At 38.6% G+C, this 22,819-nt stretch overlaps 1 protein-coding gene across 4 annotated transcripts in view; it reads right to left on the reverse strand.

Annotated features, from left to right (window-relative positions):
* Window positions 1–3,901: 3,901 nt before the first annotated feature.
* LOC132820237 (ecto-NOX disulfide-thiol exchanger 2-like) overlaps window positions 3,902–22,819 on the reverse strand; it is a 198,814-nt gene continuing 179,896 nt past the window's right edge. For all 4 annotated transcript variants that reach the window (XM_060832239.1, XM_060832237.1, XM_060832241.1 and 1 more), the window contains 3 exons: window positions 16,585–16,690; window positions 7,074–7,159; window positions 3,902–4,308 (listed from right to left, as the gene is read on the reverse strand). In XM_060832239.1, the coding sequence (XP_060688222.1) occupies window positions 4,171–4,308; window positions 7,074–7,159; window positions 16,585–16,690 (330 nt within the window). In that variant the 3' untranslated portion in view covers window positions 3,902–4,170. The remainder of the gene's footprint in view (window positions 4,309–7,073; window positions 7,160–16,584; window positions 16,691–22,819) is intronic.

The following is a 22,819-nucleotide window of genomic DNA, read 5'->3' on the forward strand; positions in this document are numbered from 1 at the left end:
AATGTAAAGGATATTGCTGGAAAACAGGTTGAAACTTTGTTTTGTTGTTTCTGTTGAGGCCTTTTTAAGCTGTTTGTTTCTATTTTTTGGTGTGATAAACTTGTGTACATTTGTCAAAAATATTGGCAGTCACTTGAACATGCTCAGTGATGGGGTCTGTTAGCTCAGTTGGCTCGATGTATAGAGTGATACCAATAGCATAGCTGAGGTCAGACCCATAGGTAAAGCACTACCAGTCATGTCTCTTAAATGACACAGCAGCCCTCTGGGACTATGACCTTTTAACCAACTGCTGAAATTAAACTTCTGATCTATGCAACCATGTTTCACTCAGTGATTGTCCAGTATTACGGTACACTATTCCCACTTTCATTTGCTTAAAATCTCCCTCATTTCTATCTTTTCCCAATTCTGATCAAAGGTCATTGAAATTAAACCTTAATGGTTTCTCTTCTGCAGACTATGCCTGTTCTGCTGAGTGTTTCCAGGACTTTTGTTCTTATTTCAGATTTCCAGCATTTAGAGTTATTTATATTGGTTGTTAAATTAGTATTGATAAGGATATTTGAAAACATAAGTCAGTTTATTAAGGAACTAAATTTCAAATCAAATGCAAAATAGAGATCATCCATTTAAATAATTTCTTTATTAAAATCCATTCTAATAAATCACAAAACAGGTCTGAAATACAACTTGCTAATCATTAGGACATCTTGCAAAATCATAAAGCACTCTGATATAATCCCTATCCCTGCTTTAAAATGTAATTGTAGAACTGCCAAGACACACAGAATACCTGTTTAACCAAAGTATCCCAGACAGTTGAATAAAGTTTTATTCCATGGGGAATAAATGATCGTTCTATTTTCATGCATAACGTGTTCCTAAAATGATCAGAAACTCGCAAATATTAGTAATAATTCTCTGTACATTTTTTTTTGCTGTTGTAAATAATCAATAAATTTACCTAGAAGTAACAATCAATACATAACATTAGCTCTCAGTTGTAAACTTAGGTAAATCTCAGTTGTGGAATCTCACCCAAAAAAGCTAATTTACTAACTATAAACAAACAATTTGGTTAAGAAAAACTGAATACAATATCAATAAGACAACTGTATTATTCAATTCAGTTGCTGAGTAAAAACATTTATTTTGATTTTCTCCCCTTTGTTGATGATAAAGATCTTTGTTAATGTCTGTACCTAATGGGAATGCTGTGGTGTCAAAGTAGTCACTGTTCAAAATTAGAATGATTTAGTATTTATGATGCGTTTCATAATCACAAGACATTTGAAGCATTTTACAGCCTATTAACTTTTCATTTATGTATGGGGTGTTCTTGTAAGGAATTGTGCCAAATAAATTGCACATAGCAAGGCTTCACAAGAGCAGAGAGCTAAATAACGAGGTTACCAGTTTCTGTTAGTGACATTTTTATGCAATAAGCATTACCCAGAAAAGTGAGGCTGGGTAGCAAATGGCAGGGAACCACTTTGCCTGGTGCATAAGGCAAAGCTCATTCCATTTCTCAGATTTAAAAAGTGGCTGACACATTAAGAGGAATCACAATGTGAGGGACAAACAAACAGGGAACAGGTAAAAATAGGTCATTAGGCTGAGAAGAGGTTTATGGAGTTTATACACTGACATAAAATTGTTTGGGACAAACAGTCTATTTCAGTGCTTTGGTTTTTCTGTAATATGTACTTCATGTACGTGTTTCAGCTAAGCAGCAATCAGGAGCAGGCTATTGTTTTTTCTTATCACTAGCCCAGAGATATGAAAGTCATGTAGGCTGCTCTGAAACCAGCAGAAATTAACCAATTGAGCACACAGCAGATCAAACCTGGAACCTCGTTAGCCTGTATAGTTCAGTCTCAAAAAATATATACACTTAAGTAATCTTCAAGTAATTTACTTAACTTTCAAATCCCTTGGTTTTCATTTTGCACAGCTGAGTAATAGACATACAAGTAAACACTGCATGTTATTAATCCTTCAAAGATCACAACTGTGAAGGCATATTAAGGTTCTACAGATCATTTGTGCCCAAAGAATACATAGAATACTTTACTGGAGATGTTCAGCTCCAAGTATTATTTTGTGCCAAAACTTGGCACTATAATTCTGAATCAACAGCACACAAAACAACATTGTTTCAACCAACAGTAAAGCAGATCAGATTTTTGAAATCAGAACAGCAGCAAACTGCTATTGTCTATCATTTTATAGGAGTGATATAAAGCCTACAAGAGCAGAATGGATTCTCAGTTTCTTACAGTATAACTAACCATAGGTGTTATGCCTATATCTTCAACCATAGTGACATAAAAACCAAGTATTAAAAACAAATAAGAACAGAAATTGCTGGAGAAACTCAGCAGGTCTGGCAACATCCATGGAGGAAAAACAACATTCATGATTTAAGTCCACTGATTCTTCAGAACAGTTATGAAGAAACGTCACTGGACTTGAAACATTAACTCAATTTTCTCTCCACAGACGTAGCCAGACCTGCTACATTTCTTTAGCAATTTTGTTTTTTGTTCGTTTCAAATTTTCAGCATCTGCAGTTACTTTATTATCTCAAGTATTAAACTTTTGTAAAAAATAATTTCTCTAAAAATAAAACGTTTATCAATACAGTGAAACTGAGCTTGTATAAACTAGATATATTGTCCAAAACATGCTGCTAGATAGATGTGAGAGGCAAGTTAGTGCAGCTGGGATTTTTAAAAAAATTACAGATGTAAACAGTTCTGTCCCCAATTCTGTTTAATTTAATGTACAGTACTTCAGACTTATGTATATGTTAACAACATTCGTATTTCTTCTTTCAAACATGAATACTGGCACATTCTGCCCTAATTTTTATCTTATAAACTAAAAATGGAACAGCCTTTTCTATGCTACGTTTATATCTTCAGTAAGATACGTGTAGCTAATATTAAACCCAATCAGACCCATCCATTTATGGCAGTTGCATACCTTTAGATTTTCCATTTATCAGAGAGGATCAGGTGATATAAAAGCTATGTTTTTGTTCCAATTTTTTATGTAATAGAATTTCAACCTGAAATCTTGCTACACGATGGAAGAACAGTCTGAAATTACGTCTCAACAAATGCTGCTTTTGACATATTTACTCAACCACAGACAAAAATGCATTTGCAGAACAGTATCCAATGGTGGATATTTATCATCATGCAAGGTGAACTAAGCTGCACAGACCAAGAATGTGCCAAGATTCATCGATTAGCTGATCTCAGCTGAGTCAGTGACAGTTTCAATTGACTTTGGTCACCCAACTAAGAAATTGGAAAAATCTGCCAAAGTTCCAAGTAGATTCATTTGAAAAGTGCACTTGACGGGATGCTACATAAAGACAAAATTAAGTTCAGTGCAGGTACCCACTGCATTCAAATAGCCCATCATAACTCACCATCCTAACTATGACAAAGGATAGGGATTTCAGTGAGAGCAATGTGGAACTCCCATAGTCCACAGACCAATTTCTGACTTTGCACAACCATGTTCAGGAGACATTAAGTGAGATGAAGGGAATGGAGAAAGGACCAGCCAGTTTTACAAACACTGGAACTGAGCCATTGCATAAAATAAATAAAATCAGTGGATTCTCAGTAAACCTTTTAACTGGGGGCTTGAGGATGGATCAAAATAATTACTAGTGCTTTTTAATTTCCATTAGCATTTAACTGAGAGAAACTGGAACATTTCAAGTTTCTAAAGATATATGGAGACACCCCATTATGACAGCAAAACAAAAGCAAATGTCTTGCAAGATGCATTACCTTTATAATATAGCTCAAAAGGAGGAGAAACAGTGGTGTGATTAATGTGAGACCATGACTATGGAAAAAAAGAATGCTTTGTAGATTTTTCACAGTTTAAGTTGTAGCCTATTTACATTTCAGCAGTAATTTGGCTCATCTTACTTTCATTTTCTACACCAACTATAATTGCACAGCACAGTTTATTATCCAACAGTAAGGGGTTGAGAAACACAATTCTTTAAGCCAGTTTCCAAGTGCAGCTTATATTGCTCAAGTTGATGATGTATTTTCTTTTTTTAAAAAGTCTACTTAATTGTAACAGTATGCAGCAGTATGGAGTAGTTCTGTAATCTTGTGAGTAACCACCAAGTTATTAGTTTTGGAGGGCCTTGATTCCATCAAAGCCACCAAATTTCCACCGTTTTTCCAAACTTGCACCAACGCCAGTTATCTCCTGCTGAAACACATGTTGAAGCCTTGACATGAGACCTTCTATTTCACTGGGAGAGATCTGCACAAAAAGAACAGATAGTAGTGACAGTTACTTGTTTCAAAAATGAGAAAACTACAGTACCCTCATGATAATAAAGTGAGGAAAGGTTGACTGTAAAACAGCAACTCAGTTGATAGTATGATGTTAGAGGGTCTCAATATACCTCAGACATGAAGAATTCATGAGTTCAATCACAAAATGAATTTAAATTGCCAATAACCTACTTTACAATGAATATATTCCATCAGGATAACAGTGCCTTGCACTGCTGAACTCCCATACTTCCCTGTGTTGCCACCTTCACTCACTTGTCCTATGCAGGCTCATCCTAAATTTTCCCACTCAAATGTCATCTTTCAGCCTGTGGTGTTACATAAAATTGCAAATGCACTTCCAAAAACCTATATGAATACTTGTGCCAAAAAATATACTCAAGTTAATCAGCAACACTATTAGGATCTACTAATGTCAAGAAATAATTAAACTTTTGCAATCTTATGGACATGGCAAAATGTCTTAACTGATATTGAAGAATTGACTTTGATGAAACAAGTCCAATGAAATCAGGCTGTAAGAGCTGAATAGCCTATTCCTGTTCTCAAGTCCTATGTTCCTATAAAATGCAGTAGAAACACAAACTCTAGAATTCTTACAAAACACATTGGAGATGTTTTATCATCAAGGTGAAAGATAGCATTGCTGTAGAACATTCTTCTGCTTTAAGTATCCAGTTTCAACATATCAAGTTTGGAAACAGGCACAACCAGAAAATATGTTTAATCTAATCTGTCTCATTGCCTCAGAACATTACCTGCTGTGTTGTATAAGAGTGACATTTCTAAAATCTGTCATCAAGATGTCTGTTGAGCCAAATATCGCTGTCAGAAAAGGGAAGCAGTCTACTTTTACAAAGAGCTGTGTTGTGATTATCACAAAATAGTTTTACGTAGAATCTTTCTGTTCATAAGCCAAAGCAGAAGTTCATTCCATCAGACTAACCTCCAATAATTTGGCCTTAAAACCCTCTCCAGAAAAAGTATTTTTCCTCAGCTTTTTTTGCAAGACTTCCTGGTCCGTTACAAAGCAGGTGTTGGATTGCTTCCTACCTCTGGCAATGTTGATTGATCACCTAAGTTTGCAAATTTTGTGAACACCAATAGACAACTCGCCATCCTAATTCTAAGTTATTCGTCTTTAGACCTGGCTTCAATCCAACACTCCTCTGATGACATGCTGCAACTTAGAGTCACAGTTCCAGAAGCTCCACTCTGTGGAGAGAGATTTAAACCTGTAACATTAGTAAATTTATAGCCTAGACATTTCAATCGCCATGAGAGATAAATGAGAGGAGAGTGGGGGTGGGGAGAAAGTAGCATAGAGTACAATAGGTGAGTGGGGGTGGGGATGAAGGTGATAGGTCAGAGAGGAGGGTGGAGTGGATAGGTGGAAAAGAAGATAGGCCAGTACGACAGGTCATGGGGATGGTGCTGAGCTGGAAGGTTGGAACTGGGGTGGGTGGGGGAAGGGGAAATGAGGAAACTGGTGAAGTCCACATTGATGCCCTGGGGTTGAAGTTTTATGAGGCAGAAGATAAGGGTTCTTCCTCCAGGCGTTGGTTGGTGAGGGAGTGGCGGTGATGGACGCCCAGGACCTCCATGTCCTCGACTGAGTGGGAGGGAGAGTTAAAATGTTGGGCCACAGGGTGGTGTGGTTGATTGGTGCAGGTGTCCCAGAGATGTTCCCTAAAGCGCTCTGCTAGGAGGTGTCCAGTCTCCCCAATGTAGAGGAGACTGCATCGGGAGCAACGGATACAATAAATGATATGGGTGGATGTGCAGGTAAAACTTTGATGGATGTGGAAGGCTCCTTTAGGGCCTTGGATGGAGGTGAGGGAGGTGGTGTGGGCGCAAGTTTTGCAATTCCTGCGGTGGCAGAGGAAGGTGCCAGGACGGGAGGGTGGGTTATTGAGAGGCGTGGACCTGACCAGGTAGTCACGGAGGGAATGGTCTTTGCGGAAGGCCATTGGGAGTGGGGAGGGAAATATATCCCTGGTGGTGGGGTCCGTTTGGAGGTGGCAGAAATGTCACCTCAGATGCTGCCTGAACTGCTGTGCTTTTCCAGCACCACTCTATTCTGGAAACTGGTTTCCAGCATCTGTAGTCATTATTTTTACCAATTTCAATCACCAGAGTGTCATTGAAACAGCACAGTTTGGAATCTAGTTGTAGGATCATATGGAATCCCCGATGCAGTGGTTGGAGAGAACTGCTTGGGAAATTGAAACTTCCAATCGCTCCATACCACCTCTGATTCAACTCCACTGGACACTCTCGACAACCTCTCTGCATCCCCACACGTTAGTCTGAGCCCCCCAGGCCTGTCACTGCAGGCCCCTAACCTACCCTAAGCACTCTAACATACCTGGCACCCTTCTCATCTCACCCACCTGATACACTAATCCCATAACCACCTAACACCTACTCTTTTACAACAGCTGTCTAAGTGACTAACTGTGCTGCTGGACATTTAAATCACAGAAAACAGTACACTGACTGCTGCATGGGGTTTTACAGAATAATTGCTGTGTGTGAAACCAATTAGTGTATCAGACCAAAGATTCTTGATGCATTGAGAACCAATTCAACATCTACAGGATGAAGGTACCAGTAACTGTTTGCAGTTCCTAGGATGAATGGACTTGCTGTTGCTTTAACAAAATAGGAACATCGTGTAAATAACATTAGCTCACTAATCAGTCAATGAAAGTACCATTTCTAACTTACCTTTGCATCCAATCGCTGTAGATAAGAACATATATAATCTATGCTGGCTCCAAATGGGTGGACATGGAGGAATGTAGAAATTATACCTGTATTTGGTGAAAAATTAATAAAAATTTTTTTTTATTTTCACAATGTCCTGGCACGGATAAGAAAAGACACAACGATTCATTGTTGCTACCTGCATGTTATGACGATAAGTTAGAATCCTAAAATATCATGGTTGTTTTTACATCTTCATTTTAAAATGTGTTCTTAAAAGAGGATCGCGACAGAGGCAAAATAACTGCAGGTGTAAATTCATTGGTGACTGACAAAATTATTGTGTGGACTGAGGGATCTATTACCTAAAGGTGGCAAAGAAACTTCATACAGACTGAATTGTGATCATTTGAGATGACACCAACATTACAGTCTTCAAGGGTTTATCCTTGCATTTAAGCAAAATCTTATGTTTCTACATTAGTGTTGATACCTAATTTTTTTTAAGTTAACAAGAATATGTCTTACAAGGAACTTATAGCAATAGATTGAAATAAATTAACCATTCTATAACTTCATAAGTGGATAACATGGCCAAGATGACCTGTGGGATGCTTGCCTTCATTGGTCAGGACACAGAGTATAAAAGTTGGCAAGTCATGTTGCAGCTGTATTGAACCATAGTTAGGCTACATTTGGAATATTGTGTTCACTTCTGGTCACCAGAAGGCTGTGGAGGCTTTGGAGAGGGTGCAGAAACAGTTTACCTGAATGTTCCGAGTCTGGAGAGTATTAGCTATGAGCAGAGATTAGACAAACTTGCTTTGTTTCCACTTGAACGTTGCAGGTTGAGGGGCAGCCTGATAGAATTTTCCAAAATTAGAGAGGCATGGATAGAATGGATGACTGGGGTCTTTTTCCCAGGGTAGAAATGTCCATTACTAGGGAACATATGTTTAAAATAAAAGTGGGCAAGTTTAAAGAAGATGAGAGAGGCAAGCTTTTTTCTAAGAAACACAAAGGGTGGTAAATGCCTGAAATGTGCTGCCAGAGGTAGTGATATTGGTGAATATAATAGCAAAGTAAGAGCCATCTTGACAGATATATGAATATGCAGGAAATAGAAGCATCCGGACCACATGGAGACAAAAGGTTTTTGGATTAGAAGGGTATCGTTTGTCCATGCAGTCTTGGTGCCCAAAGGGCCTATTCTTCTGCTGTACTGTTGTTTATTTTTTATTAATCTGTTTAACAAAGGTTTGACTTCTGGGTTACTTTCATTTGAGTCACACAAATTTAAAAGGGACATAAGCAGTTATATTAATCCAATGAATTTACTGGAGAGATACTGAGTGATTGTGACATACAGTCAAACGTTTCCTGAACTCACTGCCTATGATTATTCGAGCAACATTGAAGAAATCACAGATGGCTTGGGACTATGTCCCAGTAAAACGCATTCTTTCCAAGAAGAGGGCAAGTTCTTGGGGAATAAGGATGAACAATGGTGAAACAAATTTAAGGTAATCATCTAAACATTAGCTTTATCTCATAGAATTTTCTGTCCAATAACTTCAACTACCAATCTGAATGCGCACTGAGTTAAAATATCGCTACTTTGTCCAGTTTGTTATTCTACAGATTTTATTTATTACAATTAGAGAAACTATAAAACATTATTGTGGGAAAACAGCTAAGTTGCATGAGAATCTGCTGGAAAAACTCAGCAGGTCGGGCAGCATCTGAGAAGAAAAAAAAGTTAACGTTTCAAGTCCAGTGATTCTTCATCAGAACACAGTTGCTTCAGAGATCTCCCTTTAATACATCTCCATGTTTCCTCCAGTATTAAACATTGTAACTTTGGACGAGGGCCTCTATTTACTGCCAAATTATTTTGCTGCTGCAGACTCAAGGCAACAAATTATTTTTGACCTACATAAAACTCAGATGGAAAGATCTTTAGAATTTTTCCGACAAACAACTGTTTCTCATTGAGCTGATTATTTTTGAAAAAAGAAGCAATAAATAAAGTGAATCAAAACTGAATATGCTTTTCATTTTCATTTGTAATACATTGTCCTTTAGTATTAATTAGGAGCTAGAACCACATTGATCAAAAGGTCTGATATTGTATTACTGTTCATGTTTTTGCAATCCGCGCATCGGACTGCCACTAAATTTTATTTATTTCCATTTCTTAATGTTGTTAAAATAAAAAAGTACAACTGAATATGCATGAGTAGTTATTTTAATCTATGTGAAAGCAGCTTCAAAAACTGCTTAATCGTTATTTATGGCTCTACAACTTAGGAGGAATTCAATTATTGTGTACAAACTATAGCAAACATTTCTTAATATTTCTCCTTTCTTTGTCAATTGCAAATATTTTTATGACAGAACAATTTATTTTGGTAAAGGTAACACTTCTACAAATGTTGTATAAAAAAGCACAATATTGTAAAGTGTAAATTTTCATTTCTCTGCCTCAAAAGGCTTTGCAATTGGAGCTTTAAAAATTGAGGGAGATTGTTGTCAAATTAGAGTATCAATAGATAAGTGAGAAGGTGAAAAAAATGGACATATGGAAATGGTGTCAGTTACAATCTAATTGAATGCTGCACAAGGCTCAGGGAGCTTAAAGGCATTCTCCTGTTCTTTTTTAAGCTGATATTTAGTAGTGATCAAGTCACATTTGGAGTAACAGTGGACAACTTGGAGAGAATTCACCAAGTTAGGTGGAACAGGAAGTAGCAAAAAGTTGTAGTATTAAAGGACTTCAGATAGTAAATTCAGTTTCTTGGAAGAATGGTGCAGATGATGTCCGCAGAATGAAAGGCCAGTCAGCCTAACATTAATGGGAGAAAAACATTGAAATCTTTACTACAGGAGAGAATAGAAGAACATCCATAAATGAGAAATAAAGAAATATCTGCATGAATTTCAAAGGGGAAGATCTTTCTCAACTAACATTATTGAGGTGGTAACAATGGTAATGTACATAGAAATTTGTATGTATTTTCAAAAGGCTTCAAAGAAGGTGCCCCATAACAAACTAATAAGGTTGAGAATGTGGAATCAGAGAATCAGTGGCAGGCGCATTGTTCACTGGCTTCAAGATAGAAAGCAGAGTTGAGTTAAAGGGGTAGTTATTCTGAGTGGCAGATGGTGGCAAGTGGTATTTTACACGAGTCATAGCTGCTTACAATTTATGTTAACAATTTATATTTCGAATTAAATTTATGACTCCAAAGTTTGTGGATAATGCCAATAGTCAATGCCGAGGAGGGCTGCAATAATCTACAAGAATTAATAAACTGCAAAATGACCAAACTTGGCAAATATTTCAACACAAGTAAACATGAGGTAGTTGGTATATTTCAGTAGAAGAATGAAGAGGTTGTGTTACTCGAATGTTGCAAATCTACATGGGTAAAGATATTAAAGGGATCTCTAAGTACTTATGTATCAGTCATAAACTCTTGCCACAATTTAACTAAAGGAATAATAAAGGCTTTATTTTAAGAGTATACCTGTTTTTCCTTCACAGGTTCTGGGTAAAGGGGTACCAGTACCTGAGATATGGAGAAATTTCTTCTCTCAGAGGATTGAGTCTCTTTGGAACTCCTGCCACAGAGAACTGTGGGCATAGAGTCCTTGTATATATTTAAGACTGAAATAGACAGATTGATCATGAGATGATTCAAGGATTATGGAGAAAGGGCAAGAACATGGATGTGAGGAATGTCGGATCAGCAATAGCCCTATTGAATGGCAGAGCCGGCTCGCTGGGCTGAACATCCTACTCCTGTTCTTATTTCATCTGGTCTTTCTCCAAAGCATAAAAATAATCTCTCTTTTTGCCATTTAATCTGTCACCACAGATCTTTCTCAATCCCTTAACTGCAGTACCTTTCTTTCCACCTTTCTCTAAGGTTTTTCGTAATTCACATCTGAGAGTTGGATTGCAGAAAGTCATTTCTTGCAACCATTACTCAAAGAACTGTTCCCCATTTCCTTCCCCATTCCATTGAAGTTACTTTTGAATGCATTTCCCAATGAGATTGGGAATGTCCGTAAAGCAAACTGATGTTAGTTGTCAAATCGTCCATTTCCATTGAAGATGGGGATGTAGGCTTCACTGGTGAGGTTGGCATTTATTGCCCATCTTTCATTGCACTTCAGGTGGTGGTTAGTGGGGGTATTAGGGAAGGAGTTCCAATATTTTGACCAAAGGACACTAAAGGAATAGCAATACATTTCCAAATCAGGATGAAGAATGACTTGCAGAGGAACTTGAAGGTGATGATGTTTCATGTATTTGCTGCCCTTGTCATTTTGGTTGGAAGTGGTTGTGTGTTCAGAGGGTCCTACTTAAAGAGCTTTCCTGAATGTTTGCAGTGCATCTTACAGGTGGTGCACAGTACATATTCGGTGGTCAAGGAGTGAATTTTGAGGATGTGGTGCCAGTCAAGCTGGCTGCCTTGTCCTGGAAGATGCTATAGTTTAAGTGTTGTTAGAGCTACACTCATTCAGGGAATTGGAGAGTATTCCACTACACTCCTGACTGTGCTTTACAGATGGTTAGCACGATTTTGGGATATGGTAGGTGAATTATTCATTGTAGGAATCCAAGCCTATGACCTGCTGTTGTTGATAAACTATTTATATGGCTGGTCTAGTTGCTTCTGCTCAACGGTAACCCTCAGGATTTTGATAGTGGGAAATGCAGTAATAGGAACACAATTGAACATTGCGGAGTAATACTGAAGTTTTTTTTGTTGGAGATGGTCACTACATAACATCTGTATGGCTCAAATATTACTTATTATTTATTAACGCTGACCTGGCTATTGTTCAGATCTTCCTGCATTTTGACATTGAGCTTCTCAGGTATTGAAGTAATCAAAGTGAAACTGAATGTAATGCAATAATTAATTTATTTAACCAAGAAGGGAGTAAATTAAATGACAGTTTGATAGAACACTCTATTTCTATAAATTTGGGGGCAAACTACCTTAATTAACCCAGTGTATTAAAAAGGGTTTCATGGAGTAAACTAAAATTTATTTAAGGACGAAGGCTTTACTTTATGGGAGGAAATTCAGGAAACTGAAACTTCTTTTGATTAAAGAAGAACAAGAGGAAACAATAATCCAATGTTTTAAAATAAGAAGGGATTTGCTATGTAAACACAGGCAGACTATTTGGATATTAAGTGTAAAACAGAGACCTGGGTATAAGATTGTTGAAATTTGGAAACTCTGGGGTTAGGGTCAGGATCAATGGAATCAAATTCTTAACACCAATTCAAAAATTCCGTGGAGTCTTCCCAACTCCATAAAAATACAATCCATTCTATCAATCTAAGGATGGTACATAATAGAGCACCACCTCAATTCAGCACTGGACTATAAACTGAGATTATATGATCAAGATTACATAACAAAGAACATGTGGGAGAAAGGAGTTAGATGCCTGCCCTACCTTTAAAGTCTAGAACTAGGGGTAACAGAGTAAAGGATTGCCCAATTGGGAGTGAGCAGAAGAGTGATGTCTTCAGTCAATGGTTGTGAATCTTTGGAATACTTTACACAAGAGCTTGTGTTTAAGCAAAAGTGCAGTACATTTTGAGATAATACTGCAATCAAGCAATGTAGCAGGAAGATGGAATCCATAAAGCAGATCAGCCATGATCTTAGTGAAGAATGAAGCAGACCTGAGGGGAAAATGACCAACCCGTATGCCTTACATTTTCATCAGCACTGTCAAATCTAATGTCATGTCTATTAATGATCACACCAAGGGATAGCACATATATGAGCAATACAAAGGATGGATACAAGCATGGATTTATGGTAGGTTCAAGGATTGTTAGTAGCACTAAGACGCTTGGAGCTATTTTGAACATGCTTAGACCTTGCAAAAATCTCAATGAAGAAACACGTTAGGAACATTGAGTAAGGTACACTGTGCTGAATGCCATTTGGGTCACTCATTACCTATCAGAGACCTGTCAACTCTCCCATTGCCTGTCTGGGACCTATCAGATTTCCCCCTTGCCTAGCCACTTCTGTCAGCAATTCAGTGTCATCAGTTTGGTGAGGGACTGGAGTCATACACAGGAGGAGAAAGTGAGGTCTGTAGATGCTGGAGATCAGAGCTGAAAATGTGTTGCTGGAGAAGCGCAGCAGGTCAGGCAGCATCAAAGGAACAGGAATCGACGTTTCGGGCATAAGCCCTTGACAGAGGACAATGAGTTTTATTCCCACATGGACTAATTAAGTTTTCACAATTATCCAACAGGTTTTCAGTCATCTTTATTGAGACCATCATTTTATTTCGTAATTTTGTTTTGCTGAATTTAAATGATCAATTGAACAGTGTTTGGATTTAAACTGGTTTTCTCTGAGGTACTGCTCCTGCAATATAACCAATACAATACTGTACCCAAATATGGATTTCCCAGCTCTGTAGCAGCATAAAGGTGTGTCCATATATTTACATTGTGCCAACTTAATACTAAACAGCTAAACTGGCCTTTCTGTTCCCAAAATTATGTTGTCCAAAAGGTCTCACGTACAATTTGGTATAAAGTGTGGGTATAAAGGATAAACTATTACACATAGGATGGCATAGGACAGAGAGATGACAATACATAACATGTCACACATGGAATAACAGGCTCCTTATTTTAACCCCTCCTTTGACTAAACTTTCCTCATCTGATTGGATTCCAATGAAGTGACTTGGGGCATTTTACTATTTTAAAGATACTGCATCAATGTAAGTTCTCATGTGATGCCATTCTGGCATGTTTTCCTCTGATCCGAACCATCTTCCTCTACCTTCTGTACCCTATAAATTCCACGAGCTGTTAAAATGAAAGCTTTCTGTCACCTAAACCACTACTTTTTCTTTCCCTTGCCTATACTGGTACTCTTTTCAACCTTCTACAGTGGCTCATAGGTTTTCTATAAGTAAGCATTCTCATACCACACAGATTTGAAGACAGAGCGTGGTCTTGAGGCAAAGCAGAATCTAAGGCTGGAGAAATGGAGCTTTATTACTGTATCATGTCACAGCAGGATGGTAGACGATGAACTAGATGGACCTTGGTCTTTCGTCACCTCACAATACCCAAGCTATGAGGAAATTAGTTAACATTCTCCTCTCTATAATTTATACATTGGACTTGTATTGGTTTTTACATAGAACATAACAGCGCAATTCAGGCCCTTCGGTCCTCGATGTTGCGACGACCTGTGAAAGCAATCTGAAGCCTATCTATCATGCAGTATTCCATTTTCATCCATATGTTTATCCAATGACCATATAAATGCCCTTAAGTTGGCGAGTCTACTACTGTTGCAGGCAGTGCATTCCACACCCCTATTGCTCTGAGTAAAGAAACTACCTCTGACATCTGTCCTATATCTATCATCCCTCGATCTAAAGCTATGTCCCCTTGTATTAGCTGTTACCATCTGAGGAAAAAGGCTCTCCCTGTCCACCCTATCTAACCCTCTGATTGTCTTATGTGTCTCAATTAAGCCACATCTCAACCTTCTCTGTATCGAAAACACCCTCAAGTCCCTCAAACTGTCCTCATAAGACCTTCCCTCCATACCAGGCAACATCCTAGTAATCTCCTCTGAACCCTTTCCAAAGCTTCCACATCCTTCCTATAATGTGGTGACCAGAACTGTATGCAAGACTCCAAGTGAGGCCACACCAGAGTTTTGTACAGCTACAGCATGACATTGTGGTTCCGAAACTCAATCCCTCTATCAATAAAAGCTAACACACTGTATGCCTTCTAAACAACCCTATCAACCGTGGGTGGCACAGTGGCTCAGTGGTTAGCACTGCTGCCTCACGGTGCCAGGGACCCAGGTTCGATTCCAGCCTTGGCAACTGTCTGTCTGGAGCTTGCACATTCTCCCCGTGTCTGCGTGGGTTTCCTCTGGGTGCTTTGGTTTCCTCCGGGTGCTCCGGTTTCCTCCCACAATCCAGAGATGTGCAGGCCAGGTGAATTGGCCATGCTAAATTGCCCATAGTGTTAGGTGCATTAGTCGGGGGGAAATGGGTCCCCCCGACTAATGGTCACAACACATCAACTGCTTTTCCCTCATCCACCTGTTTGGTCACCACCTCAAAGCACTCAATGAGGTTTGTGAGGCATGACCTACCCTTCACAAAACTGTGTTGACGATCCCTAATCAAATTATTCCTCTCTCGATGATTATAAATCCTATCCCTTATAACCTTTTCCAAAACTTTACTCACAACCCAAGTAAGGCTCACTGGTCTATAATTAGCAGCATTGTCTTGAGCAAGGGGACAATATTTGAGCAAGGGGACAATATTTGTTATCCTCCAGTCTTATGGCACTATTCCTGTAGATAATGACGATACAAAGATCAAAGCCAAAGGCTCAACAATCTGGTCCCTGACTTCGGCGGGTGAACTTACAGCATGGGTTGGTAACGGGAATTTAATGTTGTGGCCATTTCGGAGACATGGGTAGAGCAGGGACAGGAATGGTTGTTGCAGGTTCCAGGATTTAGATGTTTCAGTAAAAACAGAGAAGATGGTAAAAGAGCATTGTTAGTCAAGGACAGTATTACGGTAGCAGAAAGGACGTTTGAGGACTTGTCTACTGAGATAGTATGGGCTGAGGTTAAAAACAGATAGAATCAAAGAAAACCCTATACATACATCAGGAATAAAAGAATGACTAGAGAAAGATTAGGGCCAAACAAGGATAGTAGCGGGAAGTTGTGCGTAAAGTCAGAGGAGATGGGGAAGTGATAAATAAATATTTTTAGTCAGTATTCATACTGGAAAAAGACTTATGTTGTCGAGGAGAATACTGAGATACAGGCTACTAGATTAGACGGGATTGAGATTCACAAGGAGGAGGTATTAGCAATACTGGAAAGTGTGAAAATAGGTAAGTCCCCTGGGCCAGATAGGATTTATCCTAGGATTCTCTGCAAAGTCAGGCAGGAGATTGTAGAGCCTTTTGCTTTGATCTTATGACAATACCACTGCATCACCACCTCCTGATATAGAGGTGGAAGTAGTTTGGCTTTACAATGGAGAGAAAACCCAACCTGTCTAAACAAGAATTTGAGGCAGAAGTGTGGTGCTGGAAAAGCACAGCAGGTTGGACAGCATTCGAGGAACAGGAGAGTCGATGTTTTGGGGAGAAGCCCTTCATTGGAAATATTCAAATTCTGAGTTTGCACACCATCTGATGCAGTAGCTAGGGAGTGGGATGAAGTCCCTATTTCTTATGATCTTATGTTTAAATGGGCAGGGAAATCAATCATCTGTTCAAAATTGCAGTATAATAGTAATCGATTAAGTGTTAACAGCAATTTATCTTAGAGTATTAATGTTCAATAAATTAATTTGTTAATTGGTCATCAGCATGATCACACTATGGTACTTTTCTGTTCTGTTTTATAAACAAAAATATATCTTTGAGTTGACAAAAATGTTGTGCAATCCTAGAAGTGTCCCTTACCCACAAGTAGTGCTTCTCTCTCTGATCGAACAGGCCCTGTGATGACCCTATCCAATTCGCCATCCTTCTCTTGACTGGAACCTAGTATTACACATCCTGTGTTGTTCTGCAGGAGAGTGAAAGTTAAGTCATTAAACATTGCTTAGCTGACATTAAAACAATTTCAATTCCCACATTAGTACATAAAAAGTCCAATTGTCCATTAATCTACCACCAGAAAACAGCAACAATGTCAGAAAAGGCCAGTTGACACCTGGGAGCTCCCAATTATAGTAATGAACATGCTAACATAGAAAGGAACTTGTCTAATCTTTCTACATAACAATCAATTTGAGAATTTGTTATAAAGGCAATAACATCTTTATAAACCACAGCCGGAGAAGGGAATAACAGAAAATTAAACCTTACCTGCAAATTTTTGGATCATTACTATTACAATCAGAGGCGTATAATGTTATGAAGATTAGTAGTAAGTCTGAGGATTGTGAGTTATTATGAACCAGACCAAGCCCCCTTCAAATATATCAGAGATAGCCTAGACCCTCACTTTTATCTTATTTAAAGGCAAGTGAAAGGTGTTGTGTTGCAGAAGTAAGTTGGTTGCTTACACCACTTGGCTTTAAAAGCAAAACACATTTTATTCCTGTCCCATAGCTAAAATACAAAAAAAAAGGAAGAATTGAAATGACTTAACTCTATTGGAAAATGTAATAGAACATAGAAAATTACAGTGCAATACAGGCCCTTCGGCCCTCAATGTTGCACCGACCTATGAACTAATCTGAAGCCCTTCCTACCTGCACTGTTCCATTTTCATCCCTATGTTTATCCGATGACCATTTAAGTGTCCTTAAAGTTGGCGAGTCTACTACTGTTGCAGGCAGTGCGTTCCACACTGCTACTACTCTCCGAGTAAGAAACTACTCTGACATTGGTCCTTTATCTATCACCCCTCAATTTAAAGCTATGTTCCTTCATGCTAGCCACCACCATCTGATGAAAAAGGGTCTCACTGTCCATCCTATCGAACCTTCTGATTATCATATACCTCTCAACCTTCTCTTTAATGAAAACAGCCTCAAGTCCCTTATAAGACCTTTCCTCATAAGACCTTCTCTCCATACCAGGCAACATCCTAGTAAATCTCATCTGAACCCTTTCCAATGTTTCAACATCCTTCTTGTAATACAGTGACTAGAACTGTACGCAATACACCAAGTGCGGCGCACCAGAATTTTGTACAGCTGCAGCATGACCTTATGGCTCCGAAACTCAATCCCTCCACCAATAAAAGCTAACACACTGTATGCTTTCTTAACAGCCTTATCAACCTGGGTGACAACTTTAAGGGATCTATGTACATGGACACCGAGGTCTCTCTGCTCATCTACACTGCCAAGAATCTTACCATTAGCATAGTACTTATTATTCTTGTTGCTCCTTCCAAAGTGAATCACCTCACACTTTTCTGCATTAAACTCCATTTGCCACCTCTCAGCCCAGCTCTGCCTCTGTGTCCCTCTATAACCTGCAGCATCCATTGGCGCTATCCACAACTCCAGAGCTTAGAGTCATCCACAAATTTACTAACCCATCCTTCAATACCCTCATCCAGGTTATTCATAAAAATGACAAACAGCAAAGCCCCAAAACAGATCCTTGTGGTACACCAATAGTAACTGAACTCCAGGATGAACATTTCCCATCAAACAGCACCCTCTGTCTTCTTTCAGTTAGTCAACTTCTGATCCAAATCGCTAAAACACTCTCAATCCCATGCCCCCATATTTTGTGAAATAGCCTACTGTGGGAAACCTTATCAAACGCCTTACTGAAATCCACATACCCCACATCAACCACTTTACCACCTGCTTAGTCACGTTCTCGAGATTAAATAATTTATTAATTCTACTATAACCAGCGACTGTTCCAACGTTGTAATATCCCACAAACACATCCTTGGCAAAGACAAATTCAGTGAAATAGATTGCCTCATGTGAAATTCTGGCAGCAGAGAGAACTCCAGCTTTTAGCTGAACAAAGAGTGAGGGATACAGCTTCTGAAAGAAAACACTCAACCACTACTGAAAGCTAAACTAAAACTCTGATTCTCTCTGAGCCCGACTTCACCTGCTCATGCTGCTTCTATTGTTCCAGCATTTTTAAAAAACCCTGAGGCCTCACAAGCTGTTTACTTTATTGGCTTGGAGCAGATTGCTTGATACTTGTCTCAACCAGTCTTCATAAAAACTAAGGACAAAGTATACCTCTCAAAGCCATTGTATTGTCAGAGTGCTTCAGAAACCAGCAAAAAAACTACCAAAAATGTGACGAAAAGAAAACAAAAATAAGTGTAAACTAGCCAGTACCATAGAAACAGAAGAAACTATATAAAAATGATGGTAGATGAAGTAAACATTAGTCCCTTAGAAGCAGCAACATAATAGAATGTGAGGAAATGGCAGAGATATTGAATAAGTTTCTTGGGCAAGACTTTTGTGGAGGAGACAGGAAGGTCAAGTCAGGAAACATCTGATCTGATCAACCTATTTCCTTTAAAAGATTCCCACCCAAGATATATATTTAATCTGGGGAGGCAGAGACAAAATGGAACAAAAGCAGAACAAAAACTGAAGTTGCTGAAAAAAATTTAGCCAGGTCTGACAGCAATTGTGGAAAGAAATCACATCTGATGAAGGGCCTCTGGACTTGAAACATTAACTATGATTTCTTTCCACAGATGTTGCCACATCTGCTGAGTTTTTCCAGCAATTGCTGCTTTTTTTTTTAAGATTTCCAGCATCTGCAGTTCTTTCAGTTTTTTTTTGTTTAGAGATAAAATGGAGTTAAGATTGCCACCTTAGGAAAGAGGCCCAAGACATCATAGGTGGATAGCCAAGTCAACAGGATAGAAGGCCAAAAGCCATTTGCTGGGACATTGGGCATTCTTTTATGATAAATGTCAATGCTGACATTCCCTCCCCGATACTCCATACCCCCACACTCTCATGTCATGTCTATGCACCAGATATCATCTTGTCCCAATACTCCCATGCCATCTTCCCTCCATAGTCACACACCTATTAGTATCTACAACAGGCAAAGCTCAGAATATCTTTTAAAAAGTACACTAAATATTAGCTCTATCAAGGCATTATGAGCTTTTGTTGAATAAGGTAATTGTAACTGACAAAACTCTCATCAAGAAAAGTAATTCAACAAATGTAAATATTTTGACATGTTCAGTTACAAAAAACTTTATCGACATGCAAAATCAAAGACATATAATCTTTCAAAGACCCATAGTACTGTCAAAATGTGAACGCACGTCCTTTGCTGCAATGAATAAATTGGCCTTTTCAGGACTCACTTGTTTGACAGAAAAGCAAATGAAATGTTGGCATTCATTTCAACTAAGTTAGAATACAAGAGCAGAGATATAATGCAGAGGCTGTATAAGACCTTGGACAGACAGCATTTGAAATATTTTGAGTCATGCATCTAGGGATGGATGTGCTAGCATTAGATGGGATCCAAAGAAGGTTTGTAAGAATGATCTCGGGAAGGGCTTGTAATATGAGGAACATTTGAGGACTCTGGGCCTATATTCAATGGAGTTTAGAAGAATGAGGTGGGGGGGGATCTCATTGAAACTTACAGAATACTGAGAGATCTGGATAGAGGGGATGTGGAGAAAATGTGTCAACTTGTCATAAAGATCAGGACACAAAGGAACAGTCTCAGAGTAAAGGTACGACCCTGGAGGACTTAGGTGAGGAGGCATTTCTTCAGTTAGAGGGTGGTAAATCTGTGGAATGCATTGCCACAGAGGCCGTGGAGGCCAAGTCATTGAGTGTATTTACATTTTTTACATTAGGTTCCCTACAGTGTGGAAAAAGGCCCTTCAGCCCAACCAGTCCACACCGACCCTCCGAAGAGTAACCCACCCAGACCCATTTCCCTCTGACTAACGCACGTAACACTATGGGCAATTTAGCATGGCCAATTCACCTGAGCTGCACATCTTTGGACTGGGGAGGAAACCAGAGCACCTGGAGGAAACCCACGCAAACACCGGGAGAATGTGCAAACTCCACACTGGCTAGAGTCGAACCTGGGACCCTGGTGCTGTGAGGTGGCAGTGCTAACCACTGAGCCACCCACAAAGATGGATAGGTTCTCGATTAGTAAGGGGATCAAAGGTTATGGGGAAAAGGCAGGAGAATGGGGTTGAGAAGCATATCAGCTATGATTGAATGGTGCAGACTTGATGGACTGAATGGCCTAATTCTGCTCCATATTTTATGGTCTTTTAATAGCCAACTATGAATTCATAATAGACCCAGCTAAAATAAATCCCGAAACGAATCAACAATGGAATCTATATAAATGAAACACCAGATAGACTTCAAAAGCTGGAATAATAATTTCATTTCCAGTTCAAAGCAGATTGCCTGTCGATCAATATAGAGTACAACAGATGCTTACATTCCTTTCTTAAATATAACAGCAGAGTCACTTGCTCACTGTAGGGATTCTATGATTTCTAAAGATCATTGGAACTTTAAGAATCAGTTCAATACATGACAAAAGAGTTTCCCCAGTATTTTTTTTTAACATTTTTAAATGGATTTTGGTACTTGCTTCTTTGGAAAAAGTATTGTGATGCATATCAACGCAAGTAATGATGATTAATTTAATGATCAGCTTCTGAAATACTCATCTTTGTGATGGAGTCGGCAAGGGCAGGATTGTGGAGTGCAGGGTTACTTACTACACCCAGGGGCTATAAAAATCCCATAGAAATGGTAATGACAATCCAAGAATTGGGACCTGCCTGCAATAGTAAAATCTCCCTACCTCTGTTCTTAAACTGAGTAATGTATCCAAGTTTCCTGATGAAGGAGCAGTAGTCCAAAAGCTAGTGTTTACAAATAAGCCCGTTGAACTATAACCTGGTGTCGTGTGACCTTGTCCAACCCAGTCCAACACCAGCTCCTCCACATCATGAGAAATATACAGGGGTAGCAATGAGATACAGACAAGTTAAGTCAGTTGGCAGTAAGATGGTAATGGATTACTATCCTAGCAAGTGCAATATTGCTTGCTTTAGTTATAAAAATACAAAAGCAGAATAGTTTTTAAAGGCATGAAAATTGTAAATTTTGAATCTCAGAAGGACATAGATGTACTCAAACAAGGAGCTCAGAAAGTTAGGATGCAGGTACAGCATACAATTAGGAAAGCAATTGGCATGTTGGCCTTTCTTACAAGGGGTTGCAGGACAAGATGCTAGACATTGGATTTCTATTGTAAAGGGCTTTGATCAGATGATACTTGGAACGCTCTGCCCTCTTTTGGTCTCCATATTTAGGGAATGATACACTTACAATGGAGCTGGAATAGTCAAAATTCAATAAGATTAGTTCCTGGGATGAGAAGGTTATGGTACAAATAGAAACTGAGGAAACTGAGTTTATATTTTCTGGAGTTTAGAAGAAAGTAAAGTGATTTATGTGAAACATACAGTGATCTAAATGGGGTTAGACACAGATGAGGTATTTCCCCTGGCTGGGCTGTCAAGAATATTAGAGTGATGTATTAGAATAAAGGGATTTAAGATTTAGGACTGTGCTGAGAAGAAATTCCTTAATTCAAAGGATTGTATATCTTTGGAATTGTCACCCACAGACAATGCTCCATTACTAAATATACTTAGGACAATTATTTGGTCTCAGGGAAGCATGGGGAATGACAGCTATGAAGTTGAAAATCACTGAAAATCAGACATTCAGTTGTGGAGCAAATTTGATTGGCTGTATTCTTAGGAGTGAATAAAAAAGATAAAAATTCTATTATTTTTCAGTATCAGAATGTTAACCTATGCTTTCTTTACAAAAATGTACAGTTCTTGTGATCTTGTCAGAAGAAGAATAAATTAGCCTTGGAGAGAATGCAAACTCAAAGAGCTAAAAAGCCCATTTCTATCTATTTCTTAGATTTCTGATCAAATTCATATGAAAATTCTTGTACATTTCTGGCATTTTCTGCAGTCTATTTTTGTTCATTATTTTGTTTTATGTTTTTTTTATTCATGGTTTGGAAATATTATACTTGGAACAGTAGATGTAACTGGAATTGACCAGGAATATTCAAACTGTAACTTTCAGGTTGTTCATTACTTGCAAAGTATTTGATAGAACATAGGCTTTCAGGCAGCAATTGCAAATTAATT

This window comes from Hemiscyllium ocellatum, chromosome 11 (genome assembly GCF_020745735.1).
Source record: "Hemiscyllium ocellatum isolate sHemOce1 chromosome 11, sHemOce1.pat.X.cur, whole genome shotgun sequence".
In the NCBI taxonomy this organism is placed as follows: domain Eukaryota; kingdom Metazoa; phylum Chordata; class Chondrichthyes; order Orectolobiformes; family Hemiscylliidae; genus Hemiscyllium; species Hemiscyllium ocellatum.